The 17,647-nt window shown below is 42.1% G+C and overlaps 1 protein-coding gene across 4 annotated transcripts in view; it reads right to left on the reverse strand.

Annotated features, from left to right (window-relative positions):
- The window catches only part of EXOC4 (exocyst complex component 4), a 726,477-nt gene that overhangs the window by 99,939 nt on the left and 608,891 nt on the right, over window positions 1-17,647 (reverse strand). For all 4 annotated transcript variants that reach the window (XM_032868997.1, XM_032869003.1, XM_032869014.1 and 1 more), the window contains exon 14: window positions 14,381-14,559. In XM_032868997.1, the coding sequence (XP_032724888.1) occupies window positions 14,381-14,559 (179 nt within the window). The remainder of the gene's footprint in view (window positions 1-14,380; window positions 14,560-17,647) is intronic.

A 17,647-nucleotide genomic window follows, 5' to 3' on the forward strand; every position in this document is an offset into this window, starting at 1 on the left:
ATGACTAAGAATGGGGAAACAAGCTTTAAAGATAAGCAGAAGGATAAAAAACCTTATCCCTGATCGAGAGGTCACTGTTTGCCAGACATTGTGTCAGGCGTTGGGCACAAGAGTGGGTTGATCCTGTGAGGAATTGATAATATATATAGACAATCCCAGGGATGACATCAGAAGTGCCTGCCCAAGGTCAAGCTCATGCTTGTGTGTTGAGTTATTCTGGTGCTGAGGAACAAGAGTAAGGCAGGAGCATAACATGGCCTCAAGACTCCATGGGCAGGGCTGGGTCAAGAGAAGAGAAAATCTGGGTACAGTGCTGAAGAGCACCACTCCCGCTCGTTTGTAGGCCGAGTTTCCGGCCACTGGTGGCACATGTGGCAGCCATCTGTCCGTTGGTGACCCATGCTCTGTTTCCCGGAGCGAGGCAGATACAGCAGCATATGCAACAGTCTTTTGTGGGGGCGTTTCTCTAGCACACTTCCAAAATTTCTGTGAAAAGCCCCAAGGCTGCTGGCTGGAGAAATGTGGTAATCGGGCTGTGGTACCTTTCAACAAATAGCACGGAGGAGTTTTCCTCACGCTCCCTCTTTGAGAAGCAGGCATGACAGAAGTTCTGAACATCTCCTCTCTTTGAGTCAAGTTTGAGCAAATATTTTTCTTCATAAAGCTGACCCTAAAGGATGGCCTATGTAATTCCTGTATGAAGAGAGAGTCTAATGCTATTTCTGTTTTGGTGCTTTCAATAATACTCCATAAATCTTAAAATTAATATTTTGGTAATTCTCTGTGGGCTTGCAGTATCCTGATTAAAAGTTTGTACTGTAAAAAGTCAAAGTCTTGTCATCACAGGTCTTGAGTGAAGTTCTATATTGCCCTAAAAATTGTGCAAAAGACTCTCTTGGAAGGAATGGACAGTTCCTCTCTAGACCCAATTAGTTTCTAACGAAGGAAGAGGACACGTGACCACTTTATTATTTTGATCCTTTGTTCAGCCTCCCTCACCTAAATCTCCCAGAGAGTCCTCACTATAAAAAGAAGGCGGTTAGTTTAGTTAGAAAATAGCCCTAATACAGGACACTGTCCAACACAGAACCTGGAGTAAAAGATAAACACCTAAAACTATATGTTACAGATCAGTTCCAAGGTTTAGAGAAAATATATGCTTCTTTTAAAAATAATTCACTAAGAACCACAGAGAACTGAATTTTTTCAGACTTAGAATGTTAAGATTCTCAATAATGAGCTATACAGGAAAGCGATATTATTTGAATTTGCATTTCTCCCCCAGGTATTAGGCTAATGACTTTATCATTTTCCTTTCAGGAAGTTACCCACATAAAGACAATCTTTATATATAGAGACCCACTTACGTAGCTTATCACCACCTTTACTGAAGTTCTATAATATAATAATTCTGATAATACCTTGGCTTGTCTTTTAACAACATCGAGCTTCATAATACCTCATCTTTGCCATACGCTGTGTGTTTTAGGAGAATGAGGTTCCGAAGAGATACAGAATACACACACATTGGAAAATAAAAAGAATAAAAAAAGAGGAAACCCTCAATTGCAATTAAAATGCAGCAGTCCTCCACGACACGTCCCAATGCTAGTTAATACAGACATTTCCAATAACTTTAATCTTTAAGTGGTGATTGTCCAGAAAAAAAAAAAAAAAGAAATCAAGTTTGCGTTTCTTAAAAGACAAGAGGGAAGAAAATGACTTGTCATATCTGACTGGTTCGGAAATATAAAATCCAATTCTGAAGAAGTAGAGATAAGAAAAGTGCTGTGGAAGTACCATCAGCTTAGCAAACACTAAATAATGAACAATGCAGAGACTGTCCAGCATGATAAAATACTCTATTAGAGGGACTGTTTTTAAATGAGTGATAATTGTGGCCCATCCACAGTGAAAGGTTATTGAATTTTTATCTGTAGCAAGAAGCTTTTGACAGACTTGCTGAAAAGTCACCTACAAATAGTACCTTCTTTAGATGAATTTGACCAAAGGGGTTTCCCAGCATGTGACATCTTTCTGACATTTACAGGATTTTTGCTTCCTTGAAGAATCTGATCAGATATTCTTAGTTTCTAGGAAGACACTTAGGTTTTTCATCAGTTGTACAGAAAACTCCTCATTATTCTTCCTTTCATAAAAATGGGATTAAGCTGTTAGTTGAAGACTCCAGTCAAATCTACCCAGGATTCAATGACCAGAGCTCCAAGATGATAGTACACAGAATTAACTGCTGTTAGTAAACAACACTACGCCTTGGAAACCTATACCATATCAAGTATATCCTATCTATCACCATATCATATCTCCTATGAAGGAGGAGGTCTTTTACATTTTTATTGTATGATTTATAATACTGGATATACACTTGTAGTATTGAATTTAGGACAATAAAGTAAAAGAGAACCTTTCCCTAAATACAGGACTACAAAATATGGTTCCAAATTAGATCCTCATTGTGGATGGAGGTGGGGAGGGGAACAGCTTTTAAGCTTTAGCTTCTTAAAATGGGTGGCATGTCAAAATCACTTACCCCCTTTTAAAAATCTATTTATTTATTTCTTAGTCTTTTAAAATTTAAGTGGGCTCTATAACCAGCATGGAGCCCAATGTGGGGCTTGAACTCACGACCCTGAGATCAAGACCTGAGACGAGATCAAGAGTCGGATGGTCAAACGACTGAGCCACCCAGGCTCTCCAACCCATGCGCCCTTTCAAAGCTCACATGAATGCGGCATCACAATCATCTTGCTGTAATTTGGGGAGACAGGTGAAGAAGAGCTTACCCTGGGGGGCAAACAGAGGCATGCCAGTTCGGTGTTCTGAGCCACACCAGAAACAGGTGAGGAGGTTGTTTTTCTAGACACTGTGGTCTACACTCTGACAAACAGTCAGATTTTAGTCTAGATTTTGTCACTGTCCCGTTCTGACCTTGGGCAAATGGTCAAATTTCTATTTCATGATCATGCTTTGTAAAACTGAGAGAATGAAGGCTGGCCGGTCAACAAGCCTGAGGCAGGGATAAGGAATTAAGGATTAATGGTTACAAAGGACCTTGAAAGTATGAAATGCAATCTAAACACTGAATCCATTACCGTCATTGTGACACCCCTCTGGGACTGGCGCATACACACATGGACTCACGCATAGTGCCCCGCTGCCACACTTCACCGGGGCTGGCCGTCTGCAAAGGGTCCTTTTGCGCTATTGATTAATAAGTAAGCTGTCTGAAAAAGCATATCCAGTTTACATTTGGAGCATTTTTCTAAATCCAATCTCCACAGATAGCAATTTCTTCCATTAAATTCGGGCCAGCCCTCTATCCTCTTCGTTTTCCCTCACGGGATTTGTATCTCCTACCCACACTTCGCTTTGTGGCATACCTAAACTTAGTTTCGTGGGTGAAGAAATTAAAAGACACACTCTTTGTCTAGTGAGGAGTTCATTAAGTCATGGTTAGTGGGCTTATCTCAAGTTTTAAAGCACCCAACTATCTCAGGGCTTCTCTAGATAAGAGCTTAGATTTAATAGTACAATCTGTGCCTTGAGGTACAATCTTTCACTTGGTTCTCATTGTAAGAGGCTTCTGTATTTGGCAGTCAAATCAGTCCCCTTAGATGTTCTGCTCAAGTCCTGCTGCCCTAATGGCTACTCCTCCCCACCTCAGCTTGGTGTCTGCTCAGGTAATCCCGTACCTGCACTATTCTCCTCAGTCTGAGTCCTCAGCACTCCATTTTAGAGTCCTCTCTTGTTTTCCAACCCCTTCTGGCCTCCCCTGCCTTCCCAAAGATTTTCAATTTTATTTCTTCTTCCTGTTGCCATTTTATAGTTTTGTTTGAAGATACAATTGTTCAGCTGGAAGCTCCCAGCCACCACACTTAAGTATCCATGATATTACCATATTTTAATAAAATATTTCCCAAATGGATACAAACGTTGGTGCTTTCAGAGAAAGAGCCCCATAATTCTTTACAGACAGATACTCAGAGCTCCATAATTACACTGAAATGCCCACAGCGCTAGGCTTCTATAGCTTCACAATTGATAATCACCTCTTTGCCGAGGGTGGTTGGGTACTGCTTTCTAATCAGTCCTCAGGACAGGATAATGAACTCTACAGATGACCATCTGACTGACAGGAGGGGAATTGTTTTCAGTTCTGCCTTTGAATAATAAGCGAGCCCTCTTTTTATAGTTTTGAAGAACAGAAAGAGTTTCTTTGGATGATTCAACTTTGGCTTCTCAGACGGACGCTTGTAGACAGGTGACTTTCAGACGCAGGTCCATTCTCAGACACATTCCCATGACCTCAGAAACACCGGGGAACTCTGTGCAGTGACAGCCATGATTTACTAGGAATGATTCAGGAGCACAGATGTTAGAGTGTGAAAAGCAACCACAGGATTTGGGATCAAAGAGAAACCCGAAGGGGCGGGAGGAAGGTCAAGACCCAGCACTAAGGTGGGAAAGCAAAGAGAGGGCTCTAGTGAGCAGGTTGAGAGTAGGAACCCCGGGAACCCCATACTGAGTCGCCGTGCTGGGTTAGCACACACTAACACCGCCCAAGTTCATCATCTCATTTAATGGTTACAGCAACCTAAAGAGTTTGTATCATTATTTCTATTTAACAGGTAGAGATTACTTAGCTCAGAAAGGCTAAGTAATTACAACTTGCCTCACTTGTCTCCAAGTGAATCTGATTTCAAAGTCACATATGTGCTATATGCCTGCTAGGCCAGGAGAAGTATGGGAGAGAGTCTATGGACTAAAAGAGCATCATAGATATTCAGGGAGAGGCAAAAATGGCCCTGATTTAGGAGCCATTTGAGGGCACTCAATCAGAGGAAAGAGAAAAAGACAGAGTAAAAATGTTTAAGAAGAGGACTTTCCATTGTGTATCAGTATTTAAAATGTACTAAAAAGCAAAGCAACATGGGTCAGCTGGAAGCTGGGGCGATAATCAGCACTAATATCGCATAATGCATCAGTATGGAGAAAGAGCTAGAAGTGTCCAGATGGTCTTCCTTATAAAATGGGAGACCCCCCAGCATCTCTACTGTTAGTAACAACAGGGCTTCAAGAGAGTCCTAGGAATCAGGTGAGCCCCCTAAGCACAGGGACTTTCCAAGCAATACCTACTTAAGATGAATTTCAATCAGTTTATAAATAACAGAGTACAATTACGACTGAAAATGAATAAAATGGAATCATCATCAGATTATCATTTGGTGTTTTTTACTCCTACAAAACATATGATTAGTTGTTAAGTTGGGTACAACATGGAAACATACTTGGACATTATTTTAAAAAGTGATAAAAGCTCACATGAAAGTAGAGGTAGCACCAATTAAGTAAGATCAAAATAAATCTGGAGTTGGACAGTGGGCATGAAACTCACGAAGGAGATATAAGACGGCAGTAATTTAATTTTCTCAGAAAAGAGCATGATCATGAGGGGCCCCTGGTGGCTCAGTCAGTTAAGCATCCAACTCTTGATTTTGGCTCAGGATATGATCTCAGAGTTGTGGGATCGAGCCTCACGTCGGGCTCCATGGTCAGCGTGGAGTCTGCTTGAGATTCTCTCTCTCCCTCTCCCTGCTCACATATGCTTTCTCTTTCAAAAACAATAAATAAAAATCCTAAAAAATGAAAAAAAAAATGCTCATGAAGTTAACCAGGGCAATGAACGTGGATGGTACCACCAACAGAGGAAGGAGGATGGTAAGAGTGAAGTCACAGAAGGAGAGTCAAGCAAATGACAACTAATAAGACCCAAAACAGATGATGGCCTAGAAAGCCTAACCTCAGAAAGACGATTAGAGTAACTAAATATGTAGGGTTGTGCTAAGCAGTGCCTGACAGGGAGCTGTCTGATAACAGTTGACAAATATTTGAAACTTGTAAATACTGCAGCAAGAGAGGAATTACCACGTGTGGAGTTTTAATTAAAAATAATCAGATGAAATTATGACAGGGAAAACTCTGGCTTAATAGTTCGACAAATGCAAAGCTGAAACAGGACAGTGTCCCATGAGATCTTGCCTAGGGACGTTTTTATTCACATTTGTGTCAAGGCAGAAAAACATACGGCAGTGTGTGTGTGTGTGTGTGTGTGTAGGGGTCTGCATTTTATCTTTCATTTACCAGTAAGGCAGAAAAAGTCCTTGACAGTGAGCTCTAGAATGGGAGAATTCATATTCCATCTTCTAGAATGGAATGAAATGTTTTATTTACAAAAGGACAGATAGAAAGAAATAGGTAGACAGAAAAAAATGATAGAAAATGATAAATTATCACAGGGAATGCATAAAGGCTTCCTGGTATGCCACAAAACCATGCATGTGAGGGATGGGAGTATACAGACACCTGGACCTTTTCCATTCTTAATTTCAGTTACACAATTGACTTGTACACAATTTCGCATTCATTCAATCGGTTTGACATTTGCAGCCTTTTGTATTAAGGGAGACAAAGATTCTTTGTGCCCTTCTCCTTTGACTGGCTTGAGAAGGGTAAAAGGAATGTTTTTATTTTTAACCAAATTTGAGCCACAGTTTGACTAACTAAAAGACTGCTAAGCAAAAGTGGGCTGTTGACTCTGGCAGAGACTCAAAGTACAACATTTTGTGCCTGGTGTTCTTGTCCAGAAAGTGGGAAGTCATGCTAATCCCAAGCTTTTGAGAATAGAAGAACTGGCAAAATAACTACAAATAATTTCCCCAACAGGAAGAGGAAGAGAAATTAAAGAAGACACAAGGCGGGGGGGCTCCCAATCTGTGGTTCTCCATCTTGGCTATTTGTTGACTCCCCTGGGGAGATGATAAATGCACAGTGGTCTGGGCCTCTCCCCGCAAGGGTCTGAGTGAAAACTCCACAGGTGATTCTCATATAAGCCAAGGTTGTGAACCAATCCTTTAAACCAGTGGTTCTCAACCTCCGATCTGACTGGCTCGGGGACGCCCAGGCCACATGCTGGAACAACGAAATGGAAATCTCTGACAATAGGGCCCAGTATCACAATTATAAAAGCTCCCGACTGATTACAACTGATGTGCAGCCAGCTTTGAGAACTGCTACTCTACATTTCCCAGGAAGCAAGTCTCACTCATACACAGGCTTGGAGTCAACACTGCACGCTGACTTTTTAGTAAAGAAAATCCAGGTAACTCTTTTAATCTCAGCATGGCTTTGTCTGAAACATGATTGTGTATGTTTATTAAGTGGTGCTCAGCACACATGGCTGTAGTCTCTGATCAAGTATCTCCAAGTAGAAAAAACAGCTCCTCCCACACAGAGCCTCTCAGACCCATAAGATTAGAGAATGTATATCAACTGCATAATTGTTGAGGGTAGACAACTATTTTCTTTAGCAGCTATTCAACTTGTCCAAACACTGGGCTTATAAGAGATGCATTCATCATGTCAAAAAATAGTCACTAGAGAGATAAACACACAAGTAATTTATGGTGGAAAAGTGGAAACTCGCTCCAGAATTCAGGAGGAACTGTCTGGAGACGGCTACATGAGTTGGAGGCATAAAAATCAATCCCAGAACATCATCAGTGATAAGTCACATTGATAGGAGTTTTTCTTGGTGAAACGATTTGATGAGAATTGCACTTTATTGCTGTGGTTTTCCTTCCCCAAACCCATAAGTCCGGTCTAATCACGGTAAGAGATTAGGCAAACCCGTACTGAAGGACGTTCTGCAAAATACCCGACCAGTTTTCCTCCAGACTGTCAAGGTCATCAAAAAGGAAGAAAGTCTAGGAAGCTGTCACAGTCTAGATGAACTTGAAGAGATATAATGACTAAATACATTATGATATCCTACATGGGAGCCTGGAACAGAAGGACATTAGGTAAAAGCGAAGAAAATTCTAATAAAGTAAAGACATACCAGTGATGTATCAATATTCGTTCATTAGTTGTGATGAATGTACCATATTAATATAAGATGTTAACAGTAGGGGGAAACTGGATGTGATATATATGGAAACCCTGTACCATCTCTGAAACTTTACCCTGAATCTACAACTATTCCAAAATAAAAAAAAAAATTTAAACATATTTTTTGAAGATTTTTATTTATTTGAGAGAGAGTGAGAGGGAGAGAGATCACAAAGGCAGAGGGAGAAGCAGACTTGCTACTGAGCAGGGAGCCGGATGCGGGACTCAATCCCAGGACCCTGAGATCATGACCTGAGCCGAAGGCAGAGGCTTAACCCACTGAGCCACCCAGGCACCCCTCAAAATCAAAATTCTAATTTAAAAAAAATCAATCCCTGGACCCCCACGATGGACATACTAAGCATTTGAAAATGAACTGAGGTGTGGAATTCTATTAGAGCGTTTGTGAACTATGAGGAAGGTGCGCAGTGACTGGAGAAGCGTCAGTATCGCAACCGACTTTGAAATAAGCAAAAAGGAAACCACATTCATTTTACATTGGTTGACTCGAACATTTCTAAAAATGATTGAACAAATCAAATAATCAACCAAATTGCAACAGAAATCATCTGATGGTGTGCAAATTTGCCAATTATATGAAATTACATTCCTGCAATAGTAAAACAGCTGTCCTGTCCTGTGCCTGACTGTGTGGGGAGAAATCAAAGATTCTGAACAAATTATATAAATATAGCATAGGACCAGTGTTTCCCAGAAGTCGTTCCATGGAAGCAGAGTCCTAGGAGATGTTCTCCGGAGAGAGAATTCAAAGTTAAGTTTGGGAAACACTGCATTGCTGTCAATGTGGCTGGTGTGACTGAGCAGCTGAATTTTTAGATTAATTTAATTTAAATTTAAAGAGCCACCCAAGGGTAGTGGCTGCTGTGTAAGACCGTGCAGTATCTAGAATTTATTACATAACACAGCAACAAGACAGGTAGAGTTTCTAAGTTAGCAAATACTTGTAGAACAAAAACAGAGTGACAAATTTGAGAAATGTCCTACTCTCAACGATGATGAAATTCAAAAGGGATATGTGCACTACTCCTATAAATTTAAGGAATAGAAATTCTGGTTATACACTGGGAATGGTAATCAGAAATGATCACAGGTTAAATGTTGGCATTAAAGCGCTTGCATTAAAAAAATTGATGGCCCTCCTGGATGGCTTAATAGAAGCATGGCATGAATAGCCTCCCCAGCACTGCCAGGACTGAATCTTGTCCTGGTCAAGACAGTGATGGAGTGGACAGAAGATTAAATTGTGAGTTTGAAGACTTGCTTCCATCCACACTCAGGCATAGACATGTGGTGTGACCATTCTGAAGCCTCAGTTTCCTCACAGGCAAAATAACTGAGTTGGACCAGATGATTTCTAAGATCCCTAGCAATAATTTCATCACCTTAAGAAAGAAGTGTCACTTGCACACACAAATTTATGGCAGAACCCTTCACAATAGCCAAGAGGTGGAAACAACCCAAATGTCCACTGACAGATAAATGGCTTAAAAAAGGCCAGCAGATACATACAGTGCAGTATTATATTTCCTTCTTGTCCGGTCACATACTACAACATAGACGAGCCTTGAAGACAGTATGCTAAGTGAAATAAGCCAGTCACCAGAATAGAAATACTGTTGATTCCACAGTATTTCATACATAAGGGTATCTAAAGTCGAATTCAAAGAAACAGGAAATAGAAAATGGTTACCCAGGGCTGGGAGGGAGAGGAAATGGAGAATTGTTCAATGGGTAGAGAGCTTCAGTTGTACAAGATGAAAAAGTTCCAGAGATCTGCTGAATAACATATTTAATGCTACACTAATGTACACTCAAAAATGGTCAAGTTGGGGCACCTGGGTGGCTCAGTTGGTTAAACACCTGATTCTTGGTCTTGGCTCAGGTCATGATCCCATGGGTCGGCATGGAATCAGCTTGAAGATTCTCTCTCTCTCTCTGCCCCTCCCCCCACCTTGGGCTTGCATGCTCTCTCTCAAATAAATAAATAAATAAATAAATAAATAAATCTTTAAAAAAAAAAGATAAATAGTTGTAAAACTAATACTACAATTCCTGAATAAATTCCAGAAACCAAAATTGTAACATTTACTCACCCTGGGGGTTAGAGGGATGTTTTAACCTTTCGGTTTCTCAGACTGGAAAAGACTAGGGCATATTTTATTGCTTATCATCCACCCATACTGCATGTGGGCTCAGCAAGAAATTCAGTCATGGTAACTGTGAGCAGAGGTGGATAGCCTGGGTCAAAGGAACCTACGGTTGGGCCCACATTCACGAACAGCCAAGTTCACCAACCAAGAGGGTGTGAGTGAACTTGGTCCTGCTCTGGGCTCCTAATTCTGCCATGTTCGGTTGCCCTTGATACAGAGACTGGGATTGTCAGACCAGAAGTCTTTAATATCTAGAGATGGGCAGATAGTGGCCAGGGAAGTATTTTCAGAGACATCTAGTATTTTATGGATAAAATATTCAACATCTAATTTCTGAGGCCGAAGAAAGAGGGTTAGACTGAAGTAAAGGGACTTAAAGAAAGAAAGAAAGAAAAAAGTGACCTCCCAGATGGTAAGGTTAAAGAGCAGAATATGTAATCAAGGAAGTTTTAGGATCTCTAGTCCTGAAGATTTTTTTTTACAGAATCTAAGACAGGAGGCCCCCTGAGGAAGCAGTACAGACAAAATAAACCCCTGAACCCCTCTAGTTCTCTGCAGTCTATTTTTAAAAGCTACGCATCTCTAAAACAAAACCATTAATTTTCAAATTGAATATACTCCAACAATTTTTATGTAGGTCACATTTGCTGAGAATTTTCTTAACCGGAACAGTTCATCTCAGAGTCTTTGTTTAGGATTCGTACACACAGCAGAAAGTACAAAGGGCAGATGCTTTCTTGCATCTGTACTACAAGGTTGAAATTGTGATCCATGGGGGCAAATATCTATAAACCTAGATTCTGAATGTCCAGTGCTAAATACGATCCTTCTCAGCTTCTTTGCACTGAAACCATGTCCTGAACATAAAAGAGTTCTACAAGGTAGAGCAGGAGACAGAGACTGGGTTGCAGATGCAGAGAAAAACAGAGTCAGAAGACAAGGCTGATACAAAGAGAATCGGGGGGACCCATGAGAGGAGGTCAAGCTGGGTCAATCCAAGGCCTTTCTGGAACTGTTTCCGGGGCTCTTAGAAAAAAAACGCTCATTTTTGGTCTGGGATCAATCCTGGGGCTGCTGGTGGCCAAGGATGCTGCCATACGGAAAGTGCTTGCCTGAGATGGAAAGCAATAAAGAGAAAATACCAAGAGACGGAGGAAGGGAGACAGAAGGGCTGGGAGAGAGAGTGTGTGTGCACAAAAGAACACACATGTGTAAGCATGTCTGGGACAGGATGCTATCTTGTAAACCTGGATCCAGCCACACCTGAAGCCTTTGATTTACCAGTTTTATGAGTCAGTGCATTATTTTTCCTTCAATCTGTCTGTTTCTTTCAAAGGAAAGAAGCCTAAGTAGAACAGGAATGAGGAAGAGGAGGGTGGTGGGGGATACCAGAAGAAATGGAACAGGAACCACGGATGGCAGTAGGATGAAAGCAAGAGCAGTGCCTTCGATGTATTCAGGACCTCTTTGAGGCGAGGAGACCCTTTTAAGTGCAAACAGACAGAGTGACATTTAGGCAAATGCTAAAAGAGACAGAAAAATTATCTTTGAAGAAATGGTCAACGTTCACCTCTTGGACGATTGGGCATCCACGCCCGGCCCCTAAATTGCAGTCCTCTCTTCTATGTGACATGGGATGTTCTGGGTGCGTGACTGTCATGCTATAATGTTTGGAAAGACATTCTACTATGGAAATAATTTTCTGCAAATTTCCTCTAGTCTATCAACACAAACAGCTTCATCATTCTATCAAAGCCACGCATCTCCCAAAGAGTTAACAGAACGTGGAGCAAGAAATAAGCCTAAAATCTTCTTTTCTGGATTTCTTCCCATCCTGCTGAGTATCCCTGAGTGCTAGATAAAAGGCTGGCGTTTTCTTTATGTTACCTTGTCTCCAGATTTGGAAACACTTTTGTGGAGGTAATCACTTGGTTCGCTTTTCAAAGGAATAATAAAGAGCTTATCCTTTATTCCCTTTCTAGAGTCACACTGACACGGAGCAGTCAAAGTAACCCATTACCAGAGACTTCTCTGCTTTGCTCAAATTATAAACATCAATGGGCATCTCTCCTGGGAATTCAAAGAACAGATGAGTGTGGGTGAGCCAGGCTTGCTGTTCAAAGGATAAACCAGGTTTGCTAAATGTTTTGTTTTAGCAAATACAACATAAAGTAGTGATTATGGTTCACTTGGGTTTTGTACTGATCGTCAAAATGCTGATAGTCACTTAAATCACTCACTGGGTGGAATAATCACCCTGAAAAGAACGGGGAGAGTACAGCTCGTATTATAAAATGGAACAGAACACAGGAAGACGAAGTAACAACGGGTGTGGTAGAAGCGATCTTTGTCAGAATAACAGAGATGATTAAAGACAAGAATTAGATATCAAGTGTACTGGGTACTCTCGGTGACATGAACACAACAGGCAAATCGTGCAATTACAAAGCTGAGCATAACTCAGAGAACATCTCTTTTTGAGAAGAGCTCGTGTTAGGTTGGCCTGTGTGCATCACCCAGGGTCTTTTGAGAGAGCTTCTGGACCGTTTTGCTTTTGCAAAACCCTTTTCACATGGACAGAACAGAATCTGGAATGCTGAGCCACTGGAAATAAGAGACTGCATTATGAAGCATTAGATATTGATGGCCTGCAAACGAGAGGACCCCTTCCAGATGTCACTAGTCAACAGGCCCCAGGCAGCCCTGCATTTGTAGGGGTCAAAGGAAACTGAGAAAAACAGCATGGGGTCATTTTACAGAACTGTTTATTCGTCAATTAGCAAAAGGGAAATGAGCTCTGACTTTGATTTTTGGTGGAGTGGGGTGGGGCTGGGAGATATACTGGGTAATTTCAGCCACTGCTTGTGACAGACTGCCTGATACTGACAGGATTAGAAAGTTGAGGGCCTTTCAAGGATATCTCCAGACGCGGATCTGCTCAGACCCCACACTGCGTCCAAATTACCCTCTTCTTACAGATTCTGAGACTGAATGTGTAATTTTGGCTTCAGATAAAAAGTTACGTTAAATAATAAGCATAAAAATAAAATATAAATGAAAAGTAGTATTTGAAGACGACTTCCAAGCATATCATTTTGCTCAAAGGCTCCCTTCCTTCTGTCCATTTCCCTACACACAACTGAGTTTCAGGAGAGCTACAGCATCAGCGAAAGGCTGGTGAGCGTTCAACGGATTCTGAGCCTCTAGGGGGTGCATATTTCAGGGAAGAATTGACCCTGTGAGTTTCCTCCCCACCTCTTCCATCTCCAGGCTAGAAGCCGTGGGTTAACCAAATCATGGCTTTTCAAAAGACAATGATAATAAATAACACACTCTGAAGTTCACAGCCCAAACAATGCAGGCTTTTTCGTTCTCATTATCTCCTAACAGTTAACTCTAATATCAAGTTCAAAGCTGATTCTGTTTCTTCATGTTACTGCTGTTGTTTTACTTTTTTCCTGCTGTTTATTTATGTATTCAAATCTGTCAGCACCTTTATTCCTTCTTCCTATCGTTTTTTCTTTGCTTCTATTTTAATGGCCTAACACATACTTCTGAACTCATGCTTTTGATGTGCCCTAAAGTATTTATTTTATCACCAGTGAATAAAGTGTATGTGCCCTAAAGTTTTCAAACTATTTTTCTCAAGAGTCATTGGTCCTCAATAGAAAAAAGTTTCCCGTTTTTATTTCATATACTATGCCTGCCATTCCTTGAATCCTGTAAGTTCTCTCTCAGCTATCCCTTTTCAGGAATCACTGTTTTTCTCGGTGTCTCTATTTTCTAGCACCTTCATCACTTCTATTACTCTCTTGTTGGACACTTTTTCATTAGCTTTACGGCAGTTCAAGCGAAAACATCAGCCGTGTGCTCAGCTCTGGGACGGTTCTATGCTTGAGAAGTTGTAAGGAGGACGAAGGCACTGTTTTCTGTTCTGGAGACACAGTGGTGCATTTTTTCACGATTTTATGTTTCGAAGGTTTAGTACCAAGCTATGGTGAACGTGAACCTTTTTTGGCTTTCCATGCTCCACACAGGCAAGTGGAGATTACTTCCGTTAGCAGGATCACAAAGTGAGAGGTGCAGCCTACACAGAGTTCTTGCACAGATCTAGCATGGACCTTCTGACAACTTGGGACACCCCTCATATGGGGACATGTATAGGCACCTGTGTTTCAAATGAAACTACCCAGTCTGGCTTCTTCCGCCATCCCCACAACTGTTGCCGTATAGGTACTTACTCTGGGACGTAGAAAGATTGGAGAAAGCTGACTTTGTTCGACCTGCTAGCCACTCCAGGCTTTCATGCATGTTGGCCAAAGCTTTGAGGTCACTGACATCACGGAGGATGTCTTGCGGAGGGATTAGCTTATCTCCCAGGTTCCCAATAAGGACTTCTGACTCCTTGCCAAAGGCTGCCCTACGAGACAAATCAGAAACATATTTCACATATAGTGTGGAAAAGAGAGGGGTGGGCAATACCGTTTTAGGCAGGGTTGTCAGTATTTCATAGCATGCTATCTTTCCCAGGTTTACTGTTGTGAGAAAACTATCATATACCTGCTTACAATTGTTCCAGTAGGAGAAAGACAGTTCTTAGAAGAATGAAGTTTCCCTGATGCTCGTACCTTCAACAGGAAACAGCATGGGGCCTCACCTAGACAGTGATGGTCCCTGGGGATGGCTTTGATGCCCGCTCTCTTGTGGCTTTTTCCTTGTCTCTTCTGCTATGGACACTGACCAAAAGCTTAGGGCATGAAAAATGTATATGGTTTGAAGGTTATTGTGATAAATAAAACCACCACGTTAATCAGCTAGAAAATGTTTTAAAATGTTCAAAAGCAGGGACACCTGGGTGGCTCCAGTGGGTTAAGCCTCTGCCTTCGGCTCAGGTCATGATCTCGGGGTCCTGGGATCAAGCCCCGCATCGGGCTCTCTGCTTGGCGGGGAGCCTGCTTCCCAGCCCCCTTCTCTGCCTGCCTCTCTGCCTGCTTGTGATCTCTCTCTCTGTCAAATAAATAAAATCTTTAAAAAAAAATGGTCAAAAGCAAAGAGGGTCTAGTCTCTTTAAGAGAGCAGATTATAGTTGAGATGGATGAGAGGCCTCCTTCATTCATTCCCTGACTTGTTGTAAAAGGGATCCGAAGCAAACTACAAGGCGGTAAGGTATGTACTATTAGAAAAGAGAGACCAATAAAAACCAATGCTGGATCCTTTCACTGACTGGAAAAGTAAAGTTGGATAGTCTGCACACAAAAGCCAGCATGCTCATGATATCTGGTGGGGGGGAGGCTAAAAAATGAAGTTCTGTGGGGTCACAGGAGGAGGGAGTTGGGAGGGCCCCTGGAGACCATGCAGTGCCACCACAGCACGGAGGCAGAAACGGAGGCTCAGAAGGTGAACCGTTGTGCCCACATAACACGTGAGTGGCAGAGCTGGGACTGTCTAATTCCCACAGTGCCCTACCTTTCAGAAATACAGAGGGCTGAAATGACAGAAGATGACGGAGTCTGCTAGGGAGAAAAATCTTGTCTTTTAGGGACGCAGAGCTGCTGCCGGTGAAGGTTGGAACAGGCACCTGGAGAGTTCTCTTTGAAAGTCCCAAAGCTTTTTAAAACTCAGAACACCTTAAGTGAGCAGAAACAAAGGCTTTATTTTAAGGAGCAGGAACCAAATTACGTTTTAAGCCAGAGGTGAGGAGTAACAGGTGACAGAGTCAGGACAATGCTTCATCGATGGAGCCCAGCATCAAAGCAGACGTTCCATGTGGAGAGAAACAACGGCTGTGAATTAAAACTTATTAAAAAATGTGTGTGCTACCGAGTAGTGAGTCCCCATGAGGCTTCTTATTTCAATGCAGGGTTCCAGTTTTTTTAAGGAAAAGTCATCCTTGAGTGACTGAGTTGGGTAAGCTATGGGCATGGAGGCAACAGAGACTCCGCCCAGGAACCAGAAGAGCACATATGAACTTGACTCAGCGGTCTTGCGAAAGGTCTTGGGGTGGAATCCTAAAGTCTGCATCTCTAACCAGTTTCAGAAAGCATGCTTTCTTTGAGTACTAAGAGTTAGAGTCACCCGAACCTAGTGCTGAATCCTAACTCGGCTATTTACTGCCGGAGGGACGTGGCTTCGCGTCTCTGATCCTCATTAGCTGGGGGTGAGGGTGTTGACCTTGGACGAAGTAATATAAACATCAGAGGGGACTTCAGAAACCTTTACTGGGACAATTTCAGTAATTCCAAAAGTAGAGAGAATGGTAGGATAATCTCCCACGGGTCAGTCTTCTTTTACCTGTCTTTCTCTACACTCCACCCCTTTTGGAGGATTTTGAAACAATCATTCAGGTGATGTGAGGTGCGTGACCCACCGCATGGAACTTGGTGAAAGCCAACAAGCTGTAGTTATCATCACTCTACAGGCTGTTGAGATGGCTGGTTTATTTGGCATCAACCCAGGGTAATGCTACAATAAATGAATGAAAATAGACAAGTGATCAGAAGTAAGTCAATTAGATCTCAAGGGCTAGTTTTGCAAATGGAACCTCGTAGCATCACAGCAAATGTCACCATGTCTCAGAGCCTGGATTTCCGAGAATCTTCAAGAGGTAAATTACTGTGATGGAAACCACTAGTTGCCTGCCCAGTATCCATCATCCCGTGCCTTCTTAGGCAAAGGACACTGGGATTGTCAGCGTCCAAAGGACACTGGGGGTCAGGCGTGTGTTCAACTTCAAAACAAAACAAAAAACAATCCCCTGCTCAATTTCCCAGCCCTTCTTGCAGAAGCGGTGGTCAATGAGCTATAAACCAAAATCAGTAAGTGGGCTTCCAAGAAAGCCCTTTTGAGCAATCTCGGCTGGCAGGGACCTCTTGTGCCCCCTGCCTTTCTGGAATGCAGTTATGGCAGGTGAAGCTGCAATAGTGCTTCTTCGAACATCAGATGACCTTGACTATGAGAACAATGCTGAGAATAATGGAGCCAAAGATTAGGAGGGCATGGGGGACCTGACGCCACCACAGAGCTGCAGTGCAGGCCCAGACAATGCGCTTCTGGGCTTCGTGTCACCGGAGGGACAATAAAACCCTATTTGTTTCGGCCACTGTGATTCCAAGTTCCTGCCACTAGCAGCTAAATGCAATTTCTAACTGACACAATGATCGAATTAGCATAAATGATGTCAACCTCGGAAATCTTTCCCTGAATTTAGATATCCCTAAAATCAAGTTACCGGGAAAAGCAAAACAATGTCTCTTCCTGATTTGAGCCCGGCAGACAGTTCTAGCATCTTCTCTGTGGCTGTCATTCAGTCAAGCTGTAAATATTTAGTTTTCTTAATCTGTCCTTATATATCAACTCCCCCAGCCCCTTAATCATCTTTGATAGATATAACACAAAAAATGCCTCCAAGCCGGGTGGTTAAAAGGCAACAGGGGAGGCAAACAGCTTTGAAAAACAGGCTCGGAGGCATTTTTATGCGTGTAGGTGTAACCCTGGGTGGAATGTGACAA

The sequence above is a fragment of the Lontra canadensis genome, unplaced genomic scaffold, assembly GCF_010015895.1.
Source record: "Lontra canadensis isolate GAN:19392208 unplaced genomic scaffold, GSC_riverotter_1.0 scaffold2, whole genome shotgun sequence".
NCBI classification, from domain to species: domain Eukaryota; kingdom Metazoa; phylum Chordata; class Mammalia; order Carnivora; family Mustelidae; genus Lontra; species Lontra canadensis.